This window comes from Paramisgurnus dabryanus, chromosome 3, assembly GCF_030506205.2.
Source record: "Paramisgurnus dabryanus chromosome 3, PD_genome_1.1, whole genome shotgun sequence".
Lineage (NCBI taxonomy): Eukaryota > Metazoa > Chordata > Actinopteri > Cypriniformes > Cobitidae > Paramisgurnus > Paramisgurnus dabryanus.
Genome location: NC_133339.1, coordinates 24,405,309 through 24,426,210, shown reverse-complemented (window position 1 = coordinate 24,426,210; position 20,902 = coordinate 24,405,309). Strand labels below are relative to the sequence as shown.

Here is a 20,902-nt window from a genome sequence, read left to right as displayed (position 1 = left end):
GATACGCCCGATTAATTCATCTTTTAATGCAGCGGTGATGAAATAAAACTCTACTCTTAGTCCAAAGGTTATGAGGATGTGAGAAAGTTTTACATGACAAAGTGGTGATGCGGTGTATCCCGTTCCTTTATTTATTTAATTTTTTTAAGAGTGTTTCCTTGTTTTTAATTTAACGCACATTGTCAGTATAAGGAACCATCTTGTATTAAAAATCTCCCCTCCGTTGTTCCTATTAAATGTCTGGTGAAAGGCATGCACAAGCAGTTTCTAGTTCTCTAAATGTCGTTCCGTATTTTGTTTTAAAGGAAAAAGCTGTGATGAAGGAAAGTCTTTCCTGACTGAAGTTCCAGACTCTCCTGCAGCAATGGCTTATCACAGTATAGTGCAGAGTAAGTCAAACAAACCCCAGAAGACCTTTGTTTACCAACCAGAACCTTACAACTAAAGCCAGTAAACTCTCACCGTACTTGTGTTGTTATGTTTTGTCTCGTGTTGTCATGGTATTTGAACTTTCACATTTATGTGGTGAGTTAGTTTATTTTATTATTAAACTTAGAGAACAGTGTCATAAGTCATAATCAAGTCATAATAAAAATTCTGGAGTTTCAGGGTTTTTTTAACCCAGCGTTGCATCAAAAGGGGACTAACTCAGCTGTTGAGTTAATTTCCCCAAAAATGTTTACATTTGAACCAACAATTGGTTGAAACAACTCCGCATAGGTTAAAATACTCCGCGGGTTGGATTCGTCCCTTTTTGACCCAGTGCTAGTTTGAAAATAGCCAGCATTTCTTGAGTGTATAAAGTACATAAGCGTAGTTTTGTAAAATTACATCAACCTTTATTGAATTAAATGGCCCAAGACAAGAAAGAACTTGAGGGGAATTGATTTCCCCATTCTTTCTGTGAGAAACATGTTTTTACTATTGATCGCCTTGAGTTTAAGACTCATATCTTGACATGGGTCAGGAAGCCATTTCATCTTGATTCCAGTGATAAGAATGCTTAAGATAACTTTAAGAACTTGAGTTAGGCACATTGGTAACACTTGGCAATAAGGTTGTATTAGTAAACATTAGTAAATGCACTACCTAACATGAACTAACAATGAACAATATAGTTTTTCTGTATGTACTATTTCTTGTTAATGTTAGTTAATGGCAATACAATTATTCATGTCAGTTCATGGTTCATTAACCAATGTTAACAGTTTAAACGTTAATGGCTCCGTTCACTGCTCACCCCTCGTTTTTAAAATGCATAGAGAAGCTATGGTAGCCACCACCAGACAAACATGTCAACTTCAGAGACAACTTAGTAAAAAAATGTTGTCCGTTAAGGGCTTCTGTAGAAACATGGTGGCACAAAATGGCGACATCCATGTAAGGGGACCCTCGGTATGTAGATAAAAACGTCTCATTCTAAGGTTATAAAAACATAATGGTTCATTATGAAAGTTCTTTATACACCTCCCTGATAATATAGTTTTATTTTGCATTTCTGTCAAGAGATTCTTCTAAAAATTACACACTGCACCTTTAAATGCTGTAGAAGTATTGTTCACTGATAGCTTATGTTAGCTAATGCTAATGCTAACAAATTTTTAACAAATACAACTTCCGATATGTTTTTGGCACATTTGTTCTTTTTGTCGTTGTCTGTATGTCAAGGGCTGGAGTGGGACTCATTTGCTCTGGGGTCGCACACCGGACGAGAAGCACTGCGTCGCATAACGCTATGAATCTAAAAACAGAACACATTATTTTCTATGAATGTACACACACCGGCTGTCCGCTGTGAGACTAGACACTGCTCAAATCCCTGTCTCGCCACTCACATAGTTTAGCATTAAATAACATCATATTTGTCCCAAATCATTAGCGATTAACTGCTAACGTATATTTTGCATTTTGAAGTAGACGCTATCTGACTAAGCTTGCGCTATTTAATGTGCACTTCCGGTGTACCTCCAAGTTGTCCTAGACGCAACGTGATGCGGCACTGCACTTCTCGTCCAGTGTGCGAGCCCCCTTTAGACCGGCCCACTTTAGTTCATGACTGACTATATTAATATAATAGCCTTGCAATTTATAGTATTTTCAAATATATCATTAGTTATATATATCTAAGTGCTAAAAAATTAAGCTAAGGATTTAAATTTTTCCATGTGATTCCCCTGCGTAGTGCGTACTTAGATAAATCTTGCTTGTGTATTGTATATCAGAGGTTTCCAAACTTTTCAACCCAACAGGGGAAACATAGGGGAAAACAAAAACATATTTGTTCCCTTTCAGTAGTTTTTGAATAAGTTTAATTGAATAATATTAAACTACCTTATAGGGCTGCACAATTATGGCGAAAATCATAATTGTTTAGGGTACTGTATTAGCACTGAATTGAAAATTATATATTTGAAAAATACTATGAATTGCTAAGCTGCTAAGAAAAGTGCACTAGGCTACTGAGGATTTAATTATATTATATTAATATAGTCAGTCATGAACTAAAGTGGGCCGGTCTAAGGCATGAAGCTAAGAAAACTAGTCCCACCCCGGCCCTGGCCATTCGTATGAAGTCGCACTAAAGTTTATTTTAAATCTGTACACCCAGCAAGCGCACTCAAATATAGACACGTCTGAAACAAAACTCGTGTTCACAGGCGAAAGCTTTGAAAAGCAGAAGAAAACTGTGCGTCCTGCTTTAAAATGTTTAAATCCCGCAAATTACACGAGTGGGGCTGGAAAAGTGCTGGCAGCCTAGGGACAGTAACCTTTAACCCAGTGGATGACAACACCGGCCCTCGTGTCAAAAAAAACCCCCAGACTGGCGCACCGGGAGTTCTCGTGGTCCTCCCTATAGCCAATTCAATCCTTTGTATGTCTCTTTATCTTTGAAAACTCACTGGCTGTTTTTAATTTAATTTGCATGTTTAATTTAATTTAATGCGTGTTGCAGCAACTAAAAGTATGCAGACTTGTTTAACTGGTTTAAGTGTTTAAAACCAATCTAAAGGAAAGTGACTTGATTATTTTAGAGACTCCTGAGGGTTTTCACACACAGAAGTTCCTAAAGGGAGGGTGATGTGATAAAACAAAAAACAACATTGAGTTCCTCTATTTAAATGGTTAGTGATTGAGGTCAAAAGCTGGACTGGTTTAAGAATCTAGTCTTAATAACAATCTTCAGAGTGGGAAATATATGTTTTTTTTTTTTTTACTTAGAATACCAGAGGGCCAGCTGACCAATTTATCACATTTTTAAGAAGGAGAAGCAGAATACGGAAGTGTATATTCTTTAGAATCTAGATATTTTTGTTTTAACTTAATGTTTTAAATATCCCGTTGTTCTGTGAAATGGATTTATGTCATTTGTGCTGACTTTCTATTTTTTTATTTCCACAGAAATCAAAGATTACTGTTCTCATACCCCGTCAGATGATCCTTGACGCAGTTCTTGGTGGTGGGGTATGAATTCGCAAATCAGTGTCTAATGATTGGTCAGTCATGAAAAAAGTCATGATAAGCAATCATCTGATCAATATACATGGTCACTTTTGAAAATCATGAAAGTGAAAACCTAAAATAATTCTGATGTGAAACCGTGTGCACCCACTTCCTAGAAAAAGATTTTGAAAACATGACATTTAAGTTATTTAAGTTCTTTTCAAAAATCTTTATCTACTTAATTGTCTAAAATAGTTTTGAATGATGTTAAGAGTCTATAATAAATACCACAAAGAGTTTTACTCTAATACTAGTCTACAATCAATAAAGATAAATATGATAGAAGTATAATTATAACTATTATAAAACTGACATTGAACTTGGGTACTACAATAGCATTTCTTATGCATCATACCATAAATAGCCCTTAAGTTTAATTATGTTGTAAATGCTTTGTTCAGATTTGCTAATAAATTTCTTAAGATAAAAATTGGTCTTTGAATTTTATTGCATTGTGTTTTTTTCTGAATTGCAATATATGCTAGAATACCTGTGATAGCATGGTGTTCCTAATGCAAAGCGCAGATGATGTAACAGGTAGATGTGGCAGATTGGTCAAATCCCACCGAAAAAATCCAAGCGTGTTTGCTGTACTCTATATAAACACACATTTTTAGACTGTTCTGACTGAGCCAATCTACAGTATCAGTCGCCTACGTTTCTGCTTTTCTGTTTTGTTATTTGTTATATAGTAGGTCAGCCGAACCTTCTGAATGTGTTTGTTATCTCGATACCATAACATTTATATCACTGTCTATCAAAGTTATTCACAGGCCAGAATTTCAGTTAGTAGGGTCTGGCATGATTAGTGAGGTTTTGGTTATGATTCATTCGGTGCCTCAATAAAATTCTGTCAGTCTTTATAAAGAACAGCTGAATGTACAGGTTATGAATTTTATTTTATTCAATGACTAGGGTAGACGTCTTATGTATTATCCACATGCATTTAGTTTTAGTTTCTCAGACTAACTGCTATTTGCTGTTTATAAATAAATATATATTTTATAATTACAATCTACTCATATACATTTAAATAATTGAATGAGTATGGAAATAGCTAAAATAATTATTATTTTGATTTTTGTTAGTATGATCAGGATTTGGTCCTAATGGGACCTAAACACTTGATTTACTTCCATATAAATTCCTAATAACAAAAGAGAAGTGAGATAAAGATGTGGTCACTTGATTTGTCCATGCGTAGCACATTAGCTACCAGGTTATTGTGGAAAAGTACATTTGAAACTGTCCTCACCAGACCTTGCCTTTTGTCAGACAGCTCATAAATCTGGTGAGGTTTTACTTGTGCTTTTTTCTATCCAGGAACAAAAGCAATACATATTTGGCTTTAGGTGGCTTTAGTCTGGCAAAGAGGAAATGAAGTTCCAAAATGAGCAGCTGTTGCGCAGTCATGATTTCTTTTGAAGATGTACTGTTTCAGGTGAGAAAAGCTGTACAGGTTGGCCCCAGCCTCCTGTGTGAACTCCTCAAGGAGCTGCATGAAGCCGGAGTCTTCTCCACGGAGTACTACAGGTCTCTCTTCAAGCAGCGTGAAGTTGCAGAGGAAAGTCTGGGTGAAATCCTATTAAATGATGGAGAGGATCTGGCAAGAAAACTCTCTTTACCTATTTGGCAAAAGTGGGATATCAGCCAAGTTATTTTGGATTCAGCACTGAGCAAGGAGGAGGATTTAGATTCATTTCTGAACGATCCTGGTGAGTTGCATCTTGAATTATATCATCTGATTTAAGGTGTTTATCGCCCTTGGATTATGGTGTAGCATTGTGTTTTGGGATCACATTAAGAAGTCACATAATGATTAGTTAATGTTGCTTTTGTCTTAAAAATGTTTAATTGAATACTATTTTTCTCTAGTTTAATAGTATTCCAGAACACAAATAGTTACTTTTAAAAAATAAGTGGTGAAAATCATAACTTGCGATCTACTTACATGGGTAAAAAAATAACCCAGCCATTTTTAGAGTGTATATTTGTGCGATCCGACAGCACAATGCTGTTACATTACAATCCTTGACTGGTCATGTTTACTTAAAGTCATGACTTACATTTGCAATTTAATTGAGCACAAATGTTTACATTTGCTAAGCATATCAGTCCCATTTATATTCAGTGTAGATGTGTTGTGGCTGCTGCAAGACAATACTGTACTACTCGACATGCATTTTGCTGAACCTATAATAAAACCTGCAGGGTCTATCCCTATTAAAGTCAATAAATCTGCAATTAGACACTCCTTAAATTTTGTAATGCCTGACATGACTGTGATAGTAAACCAGAGTGTTTACACCAACAAACCAGACCAACATGCAAAACGAGTGTATCAGAAAAGAAGATGGCATGACTTCAAGGAAAAATAAATTGATCAAAGGATGATTGTTTTTTGGAAATAAATGCACATTTTGAGACACACTGTAAAAAAAATATGTAGAAATTACAGTATTACTGCTGTTTGCTTTAAGTTCAATTAACTTACTGTAGATTTAATTTTATGTTATTTACTGTTAACAGTTTGTTCAAAGTTAAAGGGACACTCCACTTTTAAAAATATGCTCATTTTCCAGCTCCCCTAAAGTTAAACATTTGATTTTTACCAGTTTGGAATCCATTTGTCTGATCTCCGGGTCTAGCAGTACCACTTTTAGCATAGCTTAGCATAATCCATTGAATCCTATTAGACCATTAGCATCGCGCTCAAAAATGACTATAGAGTTTCGATATGTTTCCTATTTAAAACTTGCTTCTTTTGCAGTTACATCGTGTACTAAGACCGACGGAAAATTAAAGTTGCGATTTTCTGAGCCGATATGGCTAGGAACTATACTCTCATTTTGGCGTAATAATCAATGACTTTGCTGCGTAAAGTGCGTCCATCCTTCACAAATTAAATCCAAACGGCTCCAGGATGATAAACAAAGGTCTTCTGAGGGTAATCTGCGTGGTGTTGTTGTAGAAATATCCATATTTAAAACTTTATTAACGAAAATAAATACCTTCCGGTAGCGCCGCCATCTTAGACTCCTCTGTATTCAGGAGAGAGTATTAGCGTAGTGTACGCACTTTTCTTAGTGACTTATGACAAATTCGGAGGGCGGGGGCACAGAGTAGCAGCAGAGTAACCTCCGTAGGCTGCGTGAGCTCTCATCCTGAATGCGGACGCGACTAAGATGGCGGCGCTACGGGAAGGTATTTATTTTCGTTAATAAAGTTTTAAATATGCATATTTCTACAACAACACCACGCGGATTACCCTCAGAAGACCTTTGTTTATCATCCTGGAGCCGTTTGGATTTAATTTGTGAAGGATGGACGCACTTTTTTTGGACTTGAAGGTCGTGGACTATGGGTGGACCCCGTAACATTACATTTAATCAACTAAAAGATCTAAAACATTTTCTAAAATATCCGAAAATGTGTTTGTCTGAAAAACGATGGACATATGCAAAACTTTGCAAACATGATTTACTCACAAGCTTGGGGGTGAGTAAATCATGGGTTTAATATCATTTTTGGCCAAACTATCCGTTTAAGTCTAGGGTAGCTGGAAAATGAGCATATTTTCAAAAAAAAGTGGAGTGTCCCTTTAAATGAACATTACACATTAGCAAGTCTGTCTTTTCACAATAAAACTAAAATAACAACCTCATGCAAAGCATTCAGGAAACCAAATTCTGAAGGAAAAAAACTGAAAAATGGGGATTTTTGTCCCAAAATGCTTTGCATGAGGCTGTTATTTTGTAGTTTTATTCTGTAAAGACAAAGACTTGTTGATGTTTAATATTGATTTCACTTTGAATAAACTATTGACAGTAAATAACATAAATTTAAATCTAGTTACTTGTAAACAGCTGCATTGTACAGTGCATCAAGAGTCAAATGCTTACTTATTTGGTTGGTTGGTTGGTTTTTGGCAAAAAAAAGGTATAGGTTACAAGTGTATTATATAAGCAGGCAACAAATGGGCCAGGTTAACAATGGAAAATACCTGCCACTCCAGGGTGGTGCATTTCCCTGTATGAGAGCCAACCTTTAAAAAACAATGCATTACCAGACACCACAGGTAAACCAGCTGGTTGATATACATGTTAAACAAGTCTAAAGAAAGACTAACCTTTCACAAAAATTATTTTTATAAAAAGCAGAAGAAAATAAATATGAACGATTCTAGCCCATGATGTCTGCAGCAAAACTGCAGCGCAGGTTCTTTATAACCTTCATTATCTTTCCAGTCTCCATCACATTAAGTGCACGTTATAAATAACCTTAAATATCCAACTGAAAGTTTGGGGTTTTCCAAAAGACAGGCCAAATGGGCTGAATCTGGTATGTAGCCTACTAAACAAACCAACTCCCATCTATACCGAAAGTAAAAGTAGAGTTCGGTGCAGTTTTGGTGTTGCCATTGCCAAACAATGCAGAAGCCGCAGTGTGTTATGTGAGGACAAGTCCGCGTTTATTATAAAGCTTCTTAAATATCACTTTTTAATTTATGGAGTAATAACTTTTTAATGACGATGGACTATCCGTGTGAAACAGGTAAAGAAACCATTTACAATTTATTTAACTGTTTTATATTTATAATGCGTTTGCATCGTGCAAGGTGTGTCTCTCAAGGTACACAAAAACCAGTAAATTATATTCATAAACGAAAGAAATTATAATTAGACCAGTCAGACAAATGTTTTAACATTAAGTAGTGGTTTTTTTCTCGATTTATTTTTCTGAGAGAAAGCGCGCTCTGACTGCATCATATCTGCGCTCGTGCGCGCCAAGAGCTGTTACAGTATGTGTGACACGTTTATGTACTTCAGACAAATAATGTATTTTAATGCGTCACTTTCTTACTACAGATGCTGAATCGTTAGACATTTTCTCCGATCTTTTACCTGGTGAGTAGAAGCACAGTATTTTATAAACCTTGAGGCAAAATATAAAGTTATGCTAGTGAATGTAACAAATGTTAGTCTAGCCATTTCTGTCAATGTAAATCTATGGCTGTGAAATTGATTTATTATTACTTTTTGCCAGGCGATGTTTTCTCTAAAATTCTTGACTCCATTCTAAGTGAAGACTCTATTGAAGACATTTTGGGTCAGTCTTTGTGTTTTACCCTAATTAAATAGTTCATTAGGCTACTTCTGTAGCATGTATATGTCATGTGGATGCTTTTAAATTCTTTACCTCTGTATGTCAACAGATCCCATTTTCTTTGAAGATGATCTTGATTTTCAATGTAAGACTTCATTTATTCACTGTAATTCAATAATTGTCAGAAATAAAGGTACAAAAGCGGTCACTGGGACAAAAGTATTGTCAAAATACTCTTTATAAAGGTCCTAATATGTGCCATATAGGTACAGATATATCCATTTGAGGTACCAATAAGTACCTTTGAGGTACCTGTGCACCCTTTAGGTACAAATGTTATCGCCCCTTTCAAAAGTCCCAGCTTTTGTAACTTTATTTCTAAATGTGCTTTAACAGAATCCTTCATGAACCATTTGTTTAATGTTTAATATTGAATTTGCATTACATTTGGTTTTGGCAACAAGGTGAACCAGTTTCACTAACATACTTTTTGGGATGTTTTCTCATATCTGCATACTGTAAACACAGCAGGTGAGGCAGACATAACCTGCACACTGACACCAGAGATTGCTGCTATTTCAGACAAAAAGACAAAAAGAAAACGAAAAGGTAATGTCATTATAGATGCTTTCTTCCTCAAGCTTTGTTGAATAAGTAATAATAAGTGTAATGTTTTACAGAGATAAGGAAAACAACTTCCAAATCCAACAAAACTACCACTAAGCGCAGAAAAGGTAATTGATAACATTCCTAATTTTGTTGTAATATCTAGTACACACATGTAAGATCCAGACATGTTGTTTTACAGTATAGTCTTTGCAGTTTGTAAATGTCTTCAGAACATTTAAAAGGAGAAGACTGGTTCAAACATTTATTTATAAATGTGCCTCTCATAATAATGAAACGGGAAGTAAAACAAAGCTTAAATATTTAATTTGTCTATTTAAGTAACGGCCAGCTCAGAAAGTCCCCCTAATGGAACGTCCACCATTACTTCTGAGGGAAATTTCCATTGCAACCACAGCCCTTTACAGCCTGTAATACACGTGCCCCTAAACAGCATAACTGCCTTTGACAGCCCCCCTCTTTTCACCCCTAGTGGTGAGTACTGTATGATTATCAAATCAAATATACAGCATTCAACTTAAAGTCAGTTCAAGAACTATGCCTTTATTTTGACCAAATACCGTGTGCTTTCGGATCCTTCAGGTGGATCTGCATTGCAGATACTCCAGACCCTCGGTTCCCACCATTTTATCGGCTCTGTGGTTCCACTGAGGCCCACATATGTGATTGGTGAGTCAGGTGTAATAGCATCTTTAAATTGTTGGATAAGCCTGCATGTTTCAACTGTATCTACGTTTCCACATTCTGTAGTGTCACCTCAACCTGTAAGTCCAGTGACGCAAATAATTCCTGTTTCACCAAGTAAGTCACATTAAACAGTGTATTGTTTCGTGAAGGACAATGTATATTCAGATTAACAGGTGTTAACTGCATTTTTCTCCTACAGCTGTTGGTACGGTTGCTCCTCCCGAACTCACTGTTGCGGGGCATCCAGTCGGCTCATTATCAGACAGTGCAAGCAAGGGCTTGCCATCAGCATCTGTAGACACTCTCTCCCCTACGAAAGGTAGGCCAGTGTTGATGCCAAGAAAGTGTGTATGAATTAGGTTTCATTTTGATGCAGAAGATACACTTGAAGGTCTCTTGCATTTTCTGTTATTTAAATCAGGGGGTTTATATACTGTGGGTTGTGCAAACTGACTTGAATGTTGCTGTGAATGGCACAAAGGATGTTTTGGGAACCCCTTGTTTAAATAATGAATCTAAAACTTTACTGAACAGGGTAATGTACACTGTAAGTAAAAAAATTGTCCCTAGCTGTCACTTTTCAAAAAAGGATACCTTTGCACCTAAAGAGTTCACATTGGTACCTCAGAGGTACTACAAATTGGAACAAGGAGTGTATTTTAGTTCCTCAAAAGTACATATTAGTACATACCCAAAAAAATTCTGTCTGTATTTACTTACTCTCATGTTGTTACAAACCTGCATAAATGTCTTTGTTCTGATGAACACAAAGGAAGATATTTTGAGAAATGTTTGGAACCAAACCGTTCGTGGACCCCATTTACTTCCATAGTATTCTTTTTCCTACTATGGAAGTAAATGGGGTCTACGAACGGTTTGGGTGAACTATCCCTTTAAGGGACCGAAAATCAACAAATGAATCAGCCCAAGTAATAAATGCGATAGATCAGTTTATCACTGATATTGGTTATTTCTTAAAGGCAGTGTATCTGATTTTGAAAAATGCTAACTTTAGCCTAGCACTGAAATCATGATCCCACCCTCTGTTCAAATCACCATCCAAAGCCACAACTCCAAAATACATGAACACGCACAGGCTAAAAGCCCATTCATGTCTCATTCAACAGTGAGAAAACTTTGCAGTACAAAGTGAATAACTTTACCAAATAATAAACATAATCAATTGTTTTAAATCAGAATTAGATACAGCACGTTTTCGGTTGTGTAACTTTAGACGTAGCAGTTTGCTTGTCATTTTGAAAACATAAATATCGTTACGCTAACTCTTAAGGTTACACAAACTACATAAGCAATATAGGGGCGGTTCCCGGACAGGGATTAGTCCTAGACTAAAATAAATGTAAGAGCTGTCCAAACTGAAAACAACTTGCACTGACATTTCTTAAAGGGCCCATGTCACAGGACTTTTTTAAGATGTCAAATACATCTTTGGTGTCCCCAGAGCACATGTGTGAAGTTTTAGCTCAAAATTCCATATAAATAATTTATTATAGCATGTTAAAATTGCCACTTTGTAGGTGTGAGCAAAAATGTGCCGTTTTGGGTGTGTCCTCTAAAATGCACATGTGCAGATCAAGTGCAAACACTGATCACAATGATGGTGGTTTGTTGAAATTGAAACTCAATTGTTCTGTGAATTATTTTCTCTCTGCACTAAATGGCAGTGCTGTGGTTGGATTAAGGGGTTGGATTATTATAATAAGAGCTCCTTATGACATCATAAGGAGAGCCAAATTTCAACGACCTATTTTTTCATGTGCTTGTAGAGAATGGTTTACCAAAACTAAGTTACTGGGTTGATCTTTTTCAAATTTTCTAGGTTGATAGCATCACTAGGGACCCAATCATAGCACTTAAACATGGAAAAAGTCAGATTTTCATGTCATGGCCCCTTTAAAATACATCTGTGTCCTTTATTTTGCCTCAAAATGCACACAAGTAATGTTTCTAGTAAGGCATGTTTTTTAAAACTAGTTATATTTCCTAATTAAACTAAGGCCTATTCCTGGTTTAAGATAGTCCCTGTCCGGGAAACCACCCCACAATGTTTTATCAAAATAGGCTATCTGAATCAGGGCCATGCAGAGACCTTTGGAGGGGCAGGTGCTCAAAGTACAATAAGAACACATTGCTCGCTGACATGCACACAACTGAAATCAATAATAAAGCAAAACAGAAGAGCAATAATTTTAAGTCTAATATTTTTGGTTAATACTTTACTTGAAGGGGTGTTCATAAGACTGACATGACACTTTCATAATCATGACATGACACGTTTCATGAACATAAAGGAGAATTTATGCACGTTTATGACAACTGTCATTAAGTGTCATTCATTCAATTATGTCATTTTTAATGCAGTGTTGACATTTTTTGAGATGTCTTTGTTATGACAACTTGACATAAACCAAAACCAATCATAACTTGACATAAATCTGTCATAAACATGAATAATTATCAAACTTAAGAAACTACTTAGCTTTATGGGTTAACATTACATTAAACTGTCATTTAAATGTCTTTAAGTGTTTATACTGTCAAATAATTTGAAATACTTTAACAGACTCGTCAAAATATTATACTTTATGTATGTGCACAATACATAAAAAACTGACAGCTAACAGAATTTGTTCTTAGTCACACAGAGAGTTATAAAATTTTCTGACATAGAAGAAAAAAAACATTTTATTAATTACATTTATTTTTTTAATGTAAATAACTGTTTTTACAGATATATGGACCCAACGCTGCATGGCTTAACCCATAATTGCACTGTTTTTATTTAATTTTAGGTGAATCGGTCTCCAAATGCAATAAAATATATTTTTATCCATTTTAATAATAATAATATTGTCAGGGTTATTGTGAGACAGAACTCAATTGCAGACACAGGTGGACACTAAAACAGGTTTATTAAATGAAAACAGAAAACAAAACCCACGAGGGGGTAAACAGGGCAAAAATCAGACCGACTAACAGGGTAACACTAAACTAGACAGAAACAGACTTGAATAAACTAACTAGACTAGATAAGACTTGACTTGAACTAGATAATACAAACACTCACATGGAAAAACACACCATATAAACAGACGATCGAGCACAGGACAGCAAACACAAGGGCATTAAATAGGGGAGCAAATCAAGAGGGGAACAGGTGACATGAATCAAACAATAACAAGGTGATTGATGAGGAGACGAGGGGGCAGGGTCAGGAAACTAGACACGCAAGCACATAGCCCAAACAAAAGGCCATGTGCTAGCACACAAAACATGGGCCTGTCATGATCCTGCCTCAAAACTAGAGTAGAACAAGGACAAGAGAGCAGAACCATGACAAATATTAAATATTATTCTTATTATTATTATTATGTTTGAATGGTTGAATTTATTTGGTAAACACATAAAGGAAACTTAAAGCAGACATATCATGCTTTTAAATCTGTCCTTTTTACATATAAATCATCTATTTGTGGTCTATATAAAGCGAAACTGCAATGCTTGGGTCTGAATTCCTCATTATTATAGCTCCACTGGCCCCCTTTCTACCCCTTTTCTGATGTGCATCTGAGAGTTACTTGTTTTAAAAAATTAAAAAAAAAAATACATTTCTGTGAAAAATAAAACTCAACCAGTCACAGGTTCAACAACCGAACATTTTGATTTACTCTCTCGTAACTTCTGCATCCTTGAGCTTGGACTACAATATCGCAGCGAGAAATTGAAAATGGCGGATTGCTTGTAGTGTTGGGCTAGGAGTCGATGTCCTTATTTGGCAGTTCCGCTGCAAATACTGTAACGTAATTGTTCAAAAAACGTAATAGATAATAGAAAAATCAGAACAGGTTGGAAAATATGACCAAAACAGAATATAAAGATATCAACAAAGCACCTGAAGAGACTAATTTCAACTTTTATGTACTTCTAAACACTACAAATATACAACAAAATGCATTTAAGAGCTAAGAAAGTGGATTTAGCATGATATGTCTCCTTTAAAAAAACATTATGAACTGAGAATTGTTATGATGTTGTTATAAAACTATTTGACAGAGTATTAACACTTAATGACAAATTATATTTATACCACTATAGTTGAGGTCAAGAAAAATATATATAATATAAATAAAATTCCATTTGTATCACTGGTAAAAAGTGGTCAGTTATGTTGTCTTGGTTATGTCAAGTTGTCATAACAAAGACATCTCAAACAATGTCATCTTTGCATTAGAAATGATATAATTGAACAAATGACATTTAATGACAGTTGTCAGAAGTCGTGCAATCTTCTTCATGTTCATGGCACGTGTCATGTCATGATTATGAAGGTGTCTTGTCAGTCACCCCTTCAAGTAAACTATTTTTCATTATTTCCCTTGCAAATAAAATTAGACAGAAATATCTATATAGACAGAGTTCTAGAGGTTACACACAGCAATATAAACAAAAGCTGTCCATGCTCTCTTCATGTGGTTCCTGTAAAATAATAAAAAGTAAAATTAACAAGCATATCGCTTTGGTCAATGCTGACTCAAGGGGGATCCTCCCTGTATTGTGTATTGTGTTGTAAGAGCGTGTGGGGGCGCTCGCGCTGTGAGCAAGGGATTGTCCCTGAAGAGTCCGGTGAAAGGTCAATAGGTCATCATGTGACATTTTATTTACGGCTAAATTATTTTTCCTTAATTTTACTAATAGTTAGATTGGGCAGGCCTTCACAAAGGGAAATTTAATTACAAAAAAAATGCTTTGACAAAAGGTCACTTTGGTCATCCAGGGGTAAAGTGGCAGGGGCTCGGGCACCAGTATCCTGCCTTTAAGCGATGTGGGATTGCTTCCAATTGCATTTACTAACAATTTTGAACCGTTTTGTTAACGTTTATGGTCATAAATAAGTGCTTATTGGTTTGCCATAAGTATATTGTTTTTTTTTGTGTTGATAGTGACAAGTAGGACCACAGCGTTTTCAGATGGAAAGCCACAAAACACTGATTCCCCACCTCCTAAACCAGCTCCAAAAGCGCGTCCGGAAGCACCAAGTGAGTAACAAAGTGGTCACTGCGTTAGCCCTGAATAGTACCATTGTTCAAAACATGACACATTTTTGTTTTTTTCAGAATGTGTTAAGGACTTCATTCTTCATGCAAAATCCCATATCAGAGAGATCTGCTGTCGTATGCGTGGGGGTTTGGGAATGGAGTCACACTACATCAACATGAATTTGATCCAGAGGAAACTCCTAATCAAATCTGGCAAGAATGCTAACAAGTGTTTGGAGAAGGAACTGGTTGTAATCAGCGACTCGGAGCGAAAGAGAAAAAAACTGGATAGGAGTCAAGTGTTTCATAGCAATTTTTCCAGACCAAAACAGTCCATAGCTCTCCTTGGGAAAACCGGGGTGGGAAAATCCACCATGATTCAGCGCTTGTGTTTAGACTGGGCGAGTGGGAGCCTGCCTCAGTTTCACTTTGTGTTTTTACTGAACTGTAAAAACTTAGACCTTACAAAATCTAACTACAGCTTAAAGCACTTACTGTTCGATTTGTCTGTAACTCCTCGTTGCGAGAAATCCGATGCTGTATTCAGTCATGTTCTCTCCTTTCCCGAAGACGTTCTCATTATTTTTGATAGTTTTGATGACATTAAAGATTTTGAGGGGCTCCTTCAGTCCCCCGCTAAATCACCCAGAGACACTAAATACACCATAAAACAGCTGTTCTCAGGTCTGTTCCAGAAGGAAATTCTGCCGGGCTGCACGCTTCTCATTGCCACGAGACCTAAAGAAGTTTTAAATCAGGTGCTGCGAAAAACTGACAGTCTTTTGGAGCTTTGTTGCTTCTCCCCTGAGGACATAGAGCTCTACACAACTAAATATTTCAAGGACTCTCCCATTCAGGAGACGGCACTGCAAAAAATTAAGAACGAAAGATACATATTCACTTTATGCTCCAATCCACTGCTCTGCTGGACTACCTGTTTTTTGCTGGAGCATCAAGAAAGCCACGATGACTCTTTGCCTTCAACTCTCACAGACTTTTATCTAAAAGTGACCTCCAAGCACCTACAGCTGGCTGGCGGGGAAAACAGCTCATTATCTAGCAATAAAAAGAAGGACATCCTTCAATTGTGCAAAATGGCTTGGGAAGGATTTAAGAATCATAACACGCACATAAACCTCATCGATTCTGCAGAACTGGTGGACTACTGTCTCAAGAGTGGCATACTCGCGTCCCATGGACCATCGGACCGTCCAGAAAACCACTTTGGAGATCTTTACACTCAGAACCTTCTAGGTGGCGTGCACTCGGTGCAGTCTAAACAGGTCAACGAAAAAATGCTGCTGGCACATAGTGTGGTCCAGCAGAAGAAACGGAAAGTTCAGGGGGAGTCGCAGGATTTGATGCAGAGGTTCGTCACGGGTCTGCTCTTTCAGAAGGCTCCTTCGGGTGGAGTTTGTATCTTGGATGGCAGCATTGACGTTCAGGCCAAAAGGAAAGCTGTAGAAACCCATTTGCGTAACCTGAAGCTTAATGAATTTACTCCTGCCAGGTTACTCGAACTCTTTCATTGTGTTTATGAGGCCAACAACACCAAATTTGCAAGAGTGCTGTTGAAGAACCTTCCGGACAATCTGTCGTTCTGCGGAACGCTGCTTAGCCCGTCGGATGTGTACGTCATATGCCATCTTCTTCAACACGCCAAGGCATTGAAACGGACCTTCTCCATTAACCTGCAAGATACATGCATTCCTATTAATGGACTTAGAGAGTTGGTGGAGCTTGAATGTATAAAATCTTTCTGGTGAGTGATTGTATGCATTATCTGGGTGATTCTCACGAAATCCAGATTTAGAAGGTGTCCTTTAAAAAGCCATTTTTTTGCACATATAAGATTAAGGTCTGAACTTACTATAACCATTATTTTTAGAGGATTTAAAACATATTTCCTAATTACATTTTTTAGATTATCATTACCAAGATTATGATAAAAAATTATCATTACCGCAACATGATATTACATTAAATATATGCATTTACAAACTCATGTTTCGGTAATGAGAACTAAAAAGTTGTCTAGGTACTATGACGAACAAAATTTCTTTTACAATTTTTTTTTAGACAAACAAAATTTCAACTTTTATCTGGAGAGAAAAATAAGTTCCTTGTTAGTTCCTTGAGAGCTTAAACAATGATTGAAAATTGTTGCGGAGGATTAGAAAATTGGTCTTTGACACATTTATATTTTTTATTATTGTGTCTACATTTACCAATGATCAACAAATACCACATGTTTCTTTACTGTAAATGTTTTTAGTATAACATGCACTGAAGCTTTTTTTTTTTGATTTTTTTATTATAAATATTTCCATGTCAAAGAACCCAAATCCAGTCATGGACACGTTGCGGTAATGAAAAATGTCCCTCCCCTTAAATGTGGAAAAACAACAAAATTGGTTTGCATGATGTCATTTGAAATCATGTACAAAATAGTAGATGAAGAGATGTTTGTAACTGTATGCTTTTTATTTTTATACTTTGCATTTACTTTTTTTATTAAATGTTTCATGACACCTCATAAGTCTAATTTCGCGATAATCACCCATCTTGCACTATTAAGAATTTTGCTTTCTTGTATTGATTTATTTATTCATTTCTTTTTCAATTAGGGCACATACAGCAGACACCATTGCATTGTGGGAGGACTTGGATCAAAGAAAAGATGAATTGAACTTGAAAGGTGCCATTGAGAAATTCACCTTAAACCCACTGAAGGCAAAACAAGGGTACCACATAGAGAACCTGCCACTTCTTGTCCACATTCATAGGGAGAAGAAGTTACCAAGCAGGTAATGAACTAATCAAATATGTAGCCTATGGAAGATTTATTTCTGAACACACTGAAAATGTTGTTATTTGTAATCAAATGACTGCATTCAATCCATGGTTTTGAATAATGGTGTTGATGTTGACTTGTGGTTTCAGTGAATTTGTGTCTGCGTTAAATGAAGGTGTACCAGCCCTCAGTCATCTTCAGAGACTGGAATTTGAGTAAGCAAATGTCCATCCTATGCAGATCAGCTCTTCACCAATGTTTGCATTTGTCCTTTCATTGGTGTTATTTTTATCATGAGCAAATTTCATGATCGTGTTTTGTACTGCAGGCTTGGAGTCCTGAATGGTCCTGAAGTTTTCCCTAAACTCATAGAGGTCCTGCCTTCTCTGCAGTCACTACAACATCTAGAGTGAGTAACCAAATTAATTTGGACAGCTTGCTAATACTCCGTCTACCAATAATAATGTGTTTATGGGTGATTGCAGGTACATTTGGTGTCCAGTATTGTTTCTGCTTTTTCAAATGGTTATCATTTTAATTATTTTAATAATTGGGAACAAGATTTTACAGAGCATAACAATATAAAACATCATGACATGTTTCTTTTTATTATTTTATTATTTTCTCTGAGGGGTACTTATAACATTACTTAAGCTTTTTGGCAGAAAAACATACAAATTTATGCAAATTATGACCATTTTCCACCTTGTTTTTCATCCTCTCATTGATTTGTGTGTTTCCCCTTTAAGAGCGTTCGGCTTGGCTTGGTGTCCCGCTCACTGCTATGATTGACAGCCTACATGCTGCTGCTGCTACTGCGCAGTTTTACTACAAATACAGCTTCTTAAACTTTTTAAGCACATTGTGTGTTTATTCATATCACAGCCAAACACAGACATATCATTTTTAGCTACGGTAGTGTGTTCAAACACTGCAATGTTTTTATTCTTTTAAATGGAGTTTCAACCTAAATAATGCACATCGCTGTGAAGAACCTTTCAAGTGTATTTATTTTCAACAGTGTAGAGTAACAGTGTTGACAGTCATGTATGTATATATGTTTGTGTGAGAGTGAGAGAGAATGAGAGAAAGGGAGAGTGTTTGTTTTTCTGTGTATGATTGCCAGTTCTGTTAAATACTATCAACACTGTAACTCCACCTTGTTAACAGAGTTTAACAGTAACACAATTGACACTATTTCGGACAACAGGAAATCATCATATTCAGCTTTATAACCATTTGAAAAAGCAAAAAGGACTTTGGAGACCCAATCTACCTGCTATTAAATCATCAGGCTTTTGGATTTTTTTATAAGATCATGTAGGTCTGGTAAACATGTAATTTTGATATGTTGCACGATGCTACCAACACCAATATGATGGATTTAATTAATCGGAAATACACACGCACTTTAATCTATACATTGATTATACACTGTACATGCTTATATTGATATAAGATACTTTAATTTGTGTTTTTTGCTTTATAATTTTACTTACTAGCAGCATTGCATCTTTTTTGTTGTCTTTTAGCATTGAGAAAAACAAAATTGGCGACTCTGGTGCTAAGATGCTGGCAGGCGTTCTGCACTTTTTGAAATCTTTGAAATTTTTAAAGTAAGTTTATTCTGTGTCTTCCACAGTGATACTGATTTTAATGAAATGTGTTATTTAATAACTCAAGTTTTCCTCCAGTCTGTCTCAGAACTGCATTGGAGATGCTGGAGTGGAGAGACTGGCTAAAGCTCTGGTATCAGTTCCTTCATTACAGAGCCTCAGGTACAAACACCTTATGACATTTACAATACTGGCACTATAGAAATCAGGCATTTTGAATAAAACAACTATTCTCACAATGATGCCACTTTTGTCCTATATAGCCTGTATGGAAATCTGATTACTGACAATGGAGCTGAACAGCTAGCCTCGGTTTTACCCGATATGAAACTGTTGCAGGACCTGGAGTAAGTTTCCTTTGAATATCTATATAATTATTTTTATAAATCAATTTGTGCAGTACAAACGGTTGATGCTTTATTTAACTGAAAGTTTAAAATGCAAAAAATGGATTGTATTTTAATATATTATTATTTATTCATTGTTTGTATGATTATTTTCAGTGTTAAGTTTAACAAGTTCACCGACATTGGAGCTAAAAAGCTCAGCACTGCTCTGAAAAGCTGCAATGGAATGAAGTCTTTGGAGTGAGTGTTTATTTTACAAATATCTAGCATGTAATTGTGCAAAACATTCTTATAAGCACCCAAAGATTAAGGGCAACTGTGGTGAAAAACAAACAATTTAGATGAGGTTTGGCCTATCAGACCAAGTCTAAAAAATAAAGTCATTACTGTAGCAAAATGTTTTTGTGTTTTATGGTTTTTTTTAAATGTACATAAAAGTAAATAAATATCACAGTATGTCTCATACAGTAGCAACCTAAAATGTTGAATGTTTCAGCTATTTTCATCAAATTCAGTTAACACAAAGAAAGTAATTAATGGTAGAAAAGATGCTAGTTAAAATAACATTATCTAACTACGTGCTTTTCATGATATGCAAATAATTTAGTTTTCCTTTTCCTCCACAGGCTGTGGAATAACTGCATTCCATGGGGAGTTTTTGAACATCTCCATCATCAAGACCCACGGATTAGATCACTTTGATGTACAGTGCTTATTAAAATAGCTGCTGCTGCACAATGGATGCTGTTACAAGCAAAGTTTCTTATTACAAAAATCATAATTCATCATAAGATTCAATACTTTATCAAAACACTAAACATTTTCAAAAATACATCTTTCATTTTCTCCCAAAATAGTCAACATACATATGTGACTGACATGTGACATATTACAGCTGATTTGCACTTTGCACTAACATTTCTGTAACCGAATCACTAAATTACTTTTTGTTGGTCTTTTTTTTTTACAAAATACCTCTTTTACTACTTTTTGTTACAATAAAAATGTGTTTTTTATTTTTTTATTTTTATGAGTCAACTTGTCTGTAACATTGTAGAAATTTGTGCAATAGCATCTATTGCTGATGCTTTTATAATAAAGAATAAAAATCTGCTGCCATGTTAACTTAATTATTTAAATTTTCTGCTGCGGTTGTGAGAGAATGAG

At 35.8% G+C, this 20,902-nt stretch overlaps 2 protein-coding genes across 6 annotated transcripts in view; both read left to right on the top strand.

Annotated features, from left to right (window-relative positions):
• The window catches only part of nubp1 (nucleotide binding protein 1 (MinD homolog, E. coli)), a 33,001-nt gene extending 29,073 nt beyond the window's left edge, over positions 1 to 3,928 (top strand). The window contains exons 10-11 of the mRNA XM_065279236.2: positions 306 to 389; positions 3,400 to 3,928. Coding sequence (XP_065135308.1) covers positions 306 to 389; positions 3,400 to 3,443 — 128 coding nt within the window. The 3' untranslated portion in view covers positions 3,444 to 3,928. The remainder of the gene's footprint in view (positions 1 to 305; positions 390 to 3,399) is intronic.
• Positions 3,929 to 4,628: 700 nt separating this feature from the next.
• On the top strand, positions 4,629 to 20,865 carry ciita (class II, major histocompatibility complex, transactivator). Of its 5 annotated transcripts, none has more exons than XM_065273830.2 (20): positions 4,646 to 5,216; positions 8,370 to 8,408; positions 8,548 to 8,610; positions 8,717 to 8,752; positions 9,139 to 9,216; positions 9,288 to 9,341; positions 9,556 to 9,708; positions 9,817 to 9,903; positions 9,985 to 10,035; positions 10,121 to 10,240; positions 14,883 to 14,978; positions 15,057 to 16,740; positions 17,606 to 17,785; positions 17,922 to 17,987; positions 18,101 to 18,181; positions 19,305 to 19,388; positions 19,467 to 19,550; positions 19,652 to 19,735; positions 19,892 to 19,975; positions 20,362 to 20,865. In XM_065273830.2, the coding sequence occupies exons 1-20, from the start codon at positions 4,892 to 4,894 to the stop codon at positions 20,435 to 20,437; spliced, it is 3,525 nt and encodes a 1,174-aa protein (XP_065129902.2). In that variant the 5' UTR covers positions 4,646 to 4,891; the 3' UTR covers positions 20,438 to 20,865. The 5 variants fall into 5 exon arrangements, 3 of the variants coding, with proteins under 3 accessions (XP_065129902.2, XP_065129901.2, XP_065129904.2); XM_065273829.2 differs by having other exon boundaries at positions 4,647 to 5,216; positions 9,136 to 9,216; XM_065273832.2 differs by lacking the exon at positions 4,646 to 5,216 and adding an exon at positions 7,902 to 8,055 and having other exon boundaries at positions 9,136 to 9,216.
• Positions 20,866 to 20,902: the final 37 nt, after the last annotated feature.

What these genes read in the sequence shown, in the direction of transcription:
- ciita (XM_065273829.2), top strand. Translation starts at nt 4,892, where the DNA reads ATGAGCAGCTGTTGCGCAGTCATGATTTCTTTTGAAGATGTACTGTTT. An exon ending in AGATGATCTTGATTTTCAAT is followed by an intron (nt 8,753 to 9,135) that starts GTAAGACTTCAT and finishes CTGTAAACACAG; the next exon opens with CAGGTGAGGCAGACATAACC. An exon ending in GAATGTATAAAATCTTTCTG is followed by an intron (nt 16,741 to 17,605) that starts GTGAGTGATTGT and finishes TTTTTCAATTAG; the next exon opens with GGCACATACAGCAGACACCA.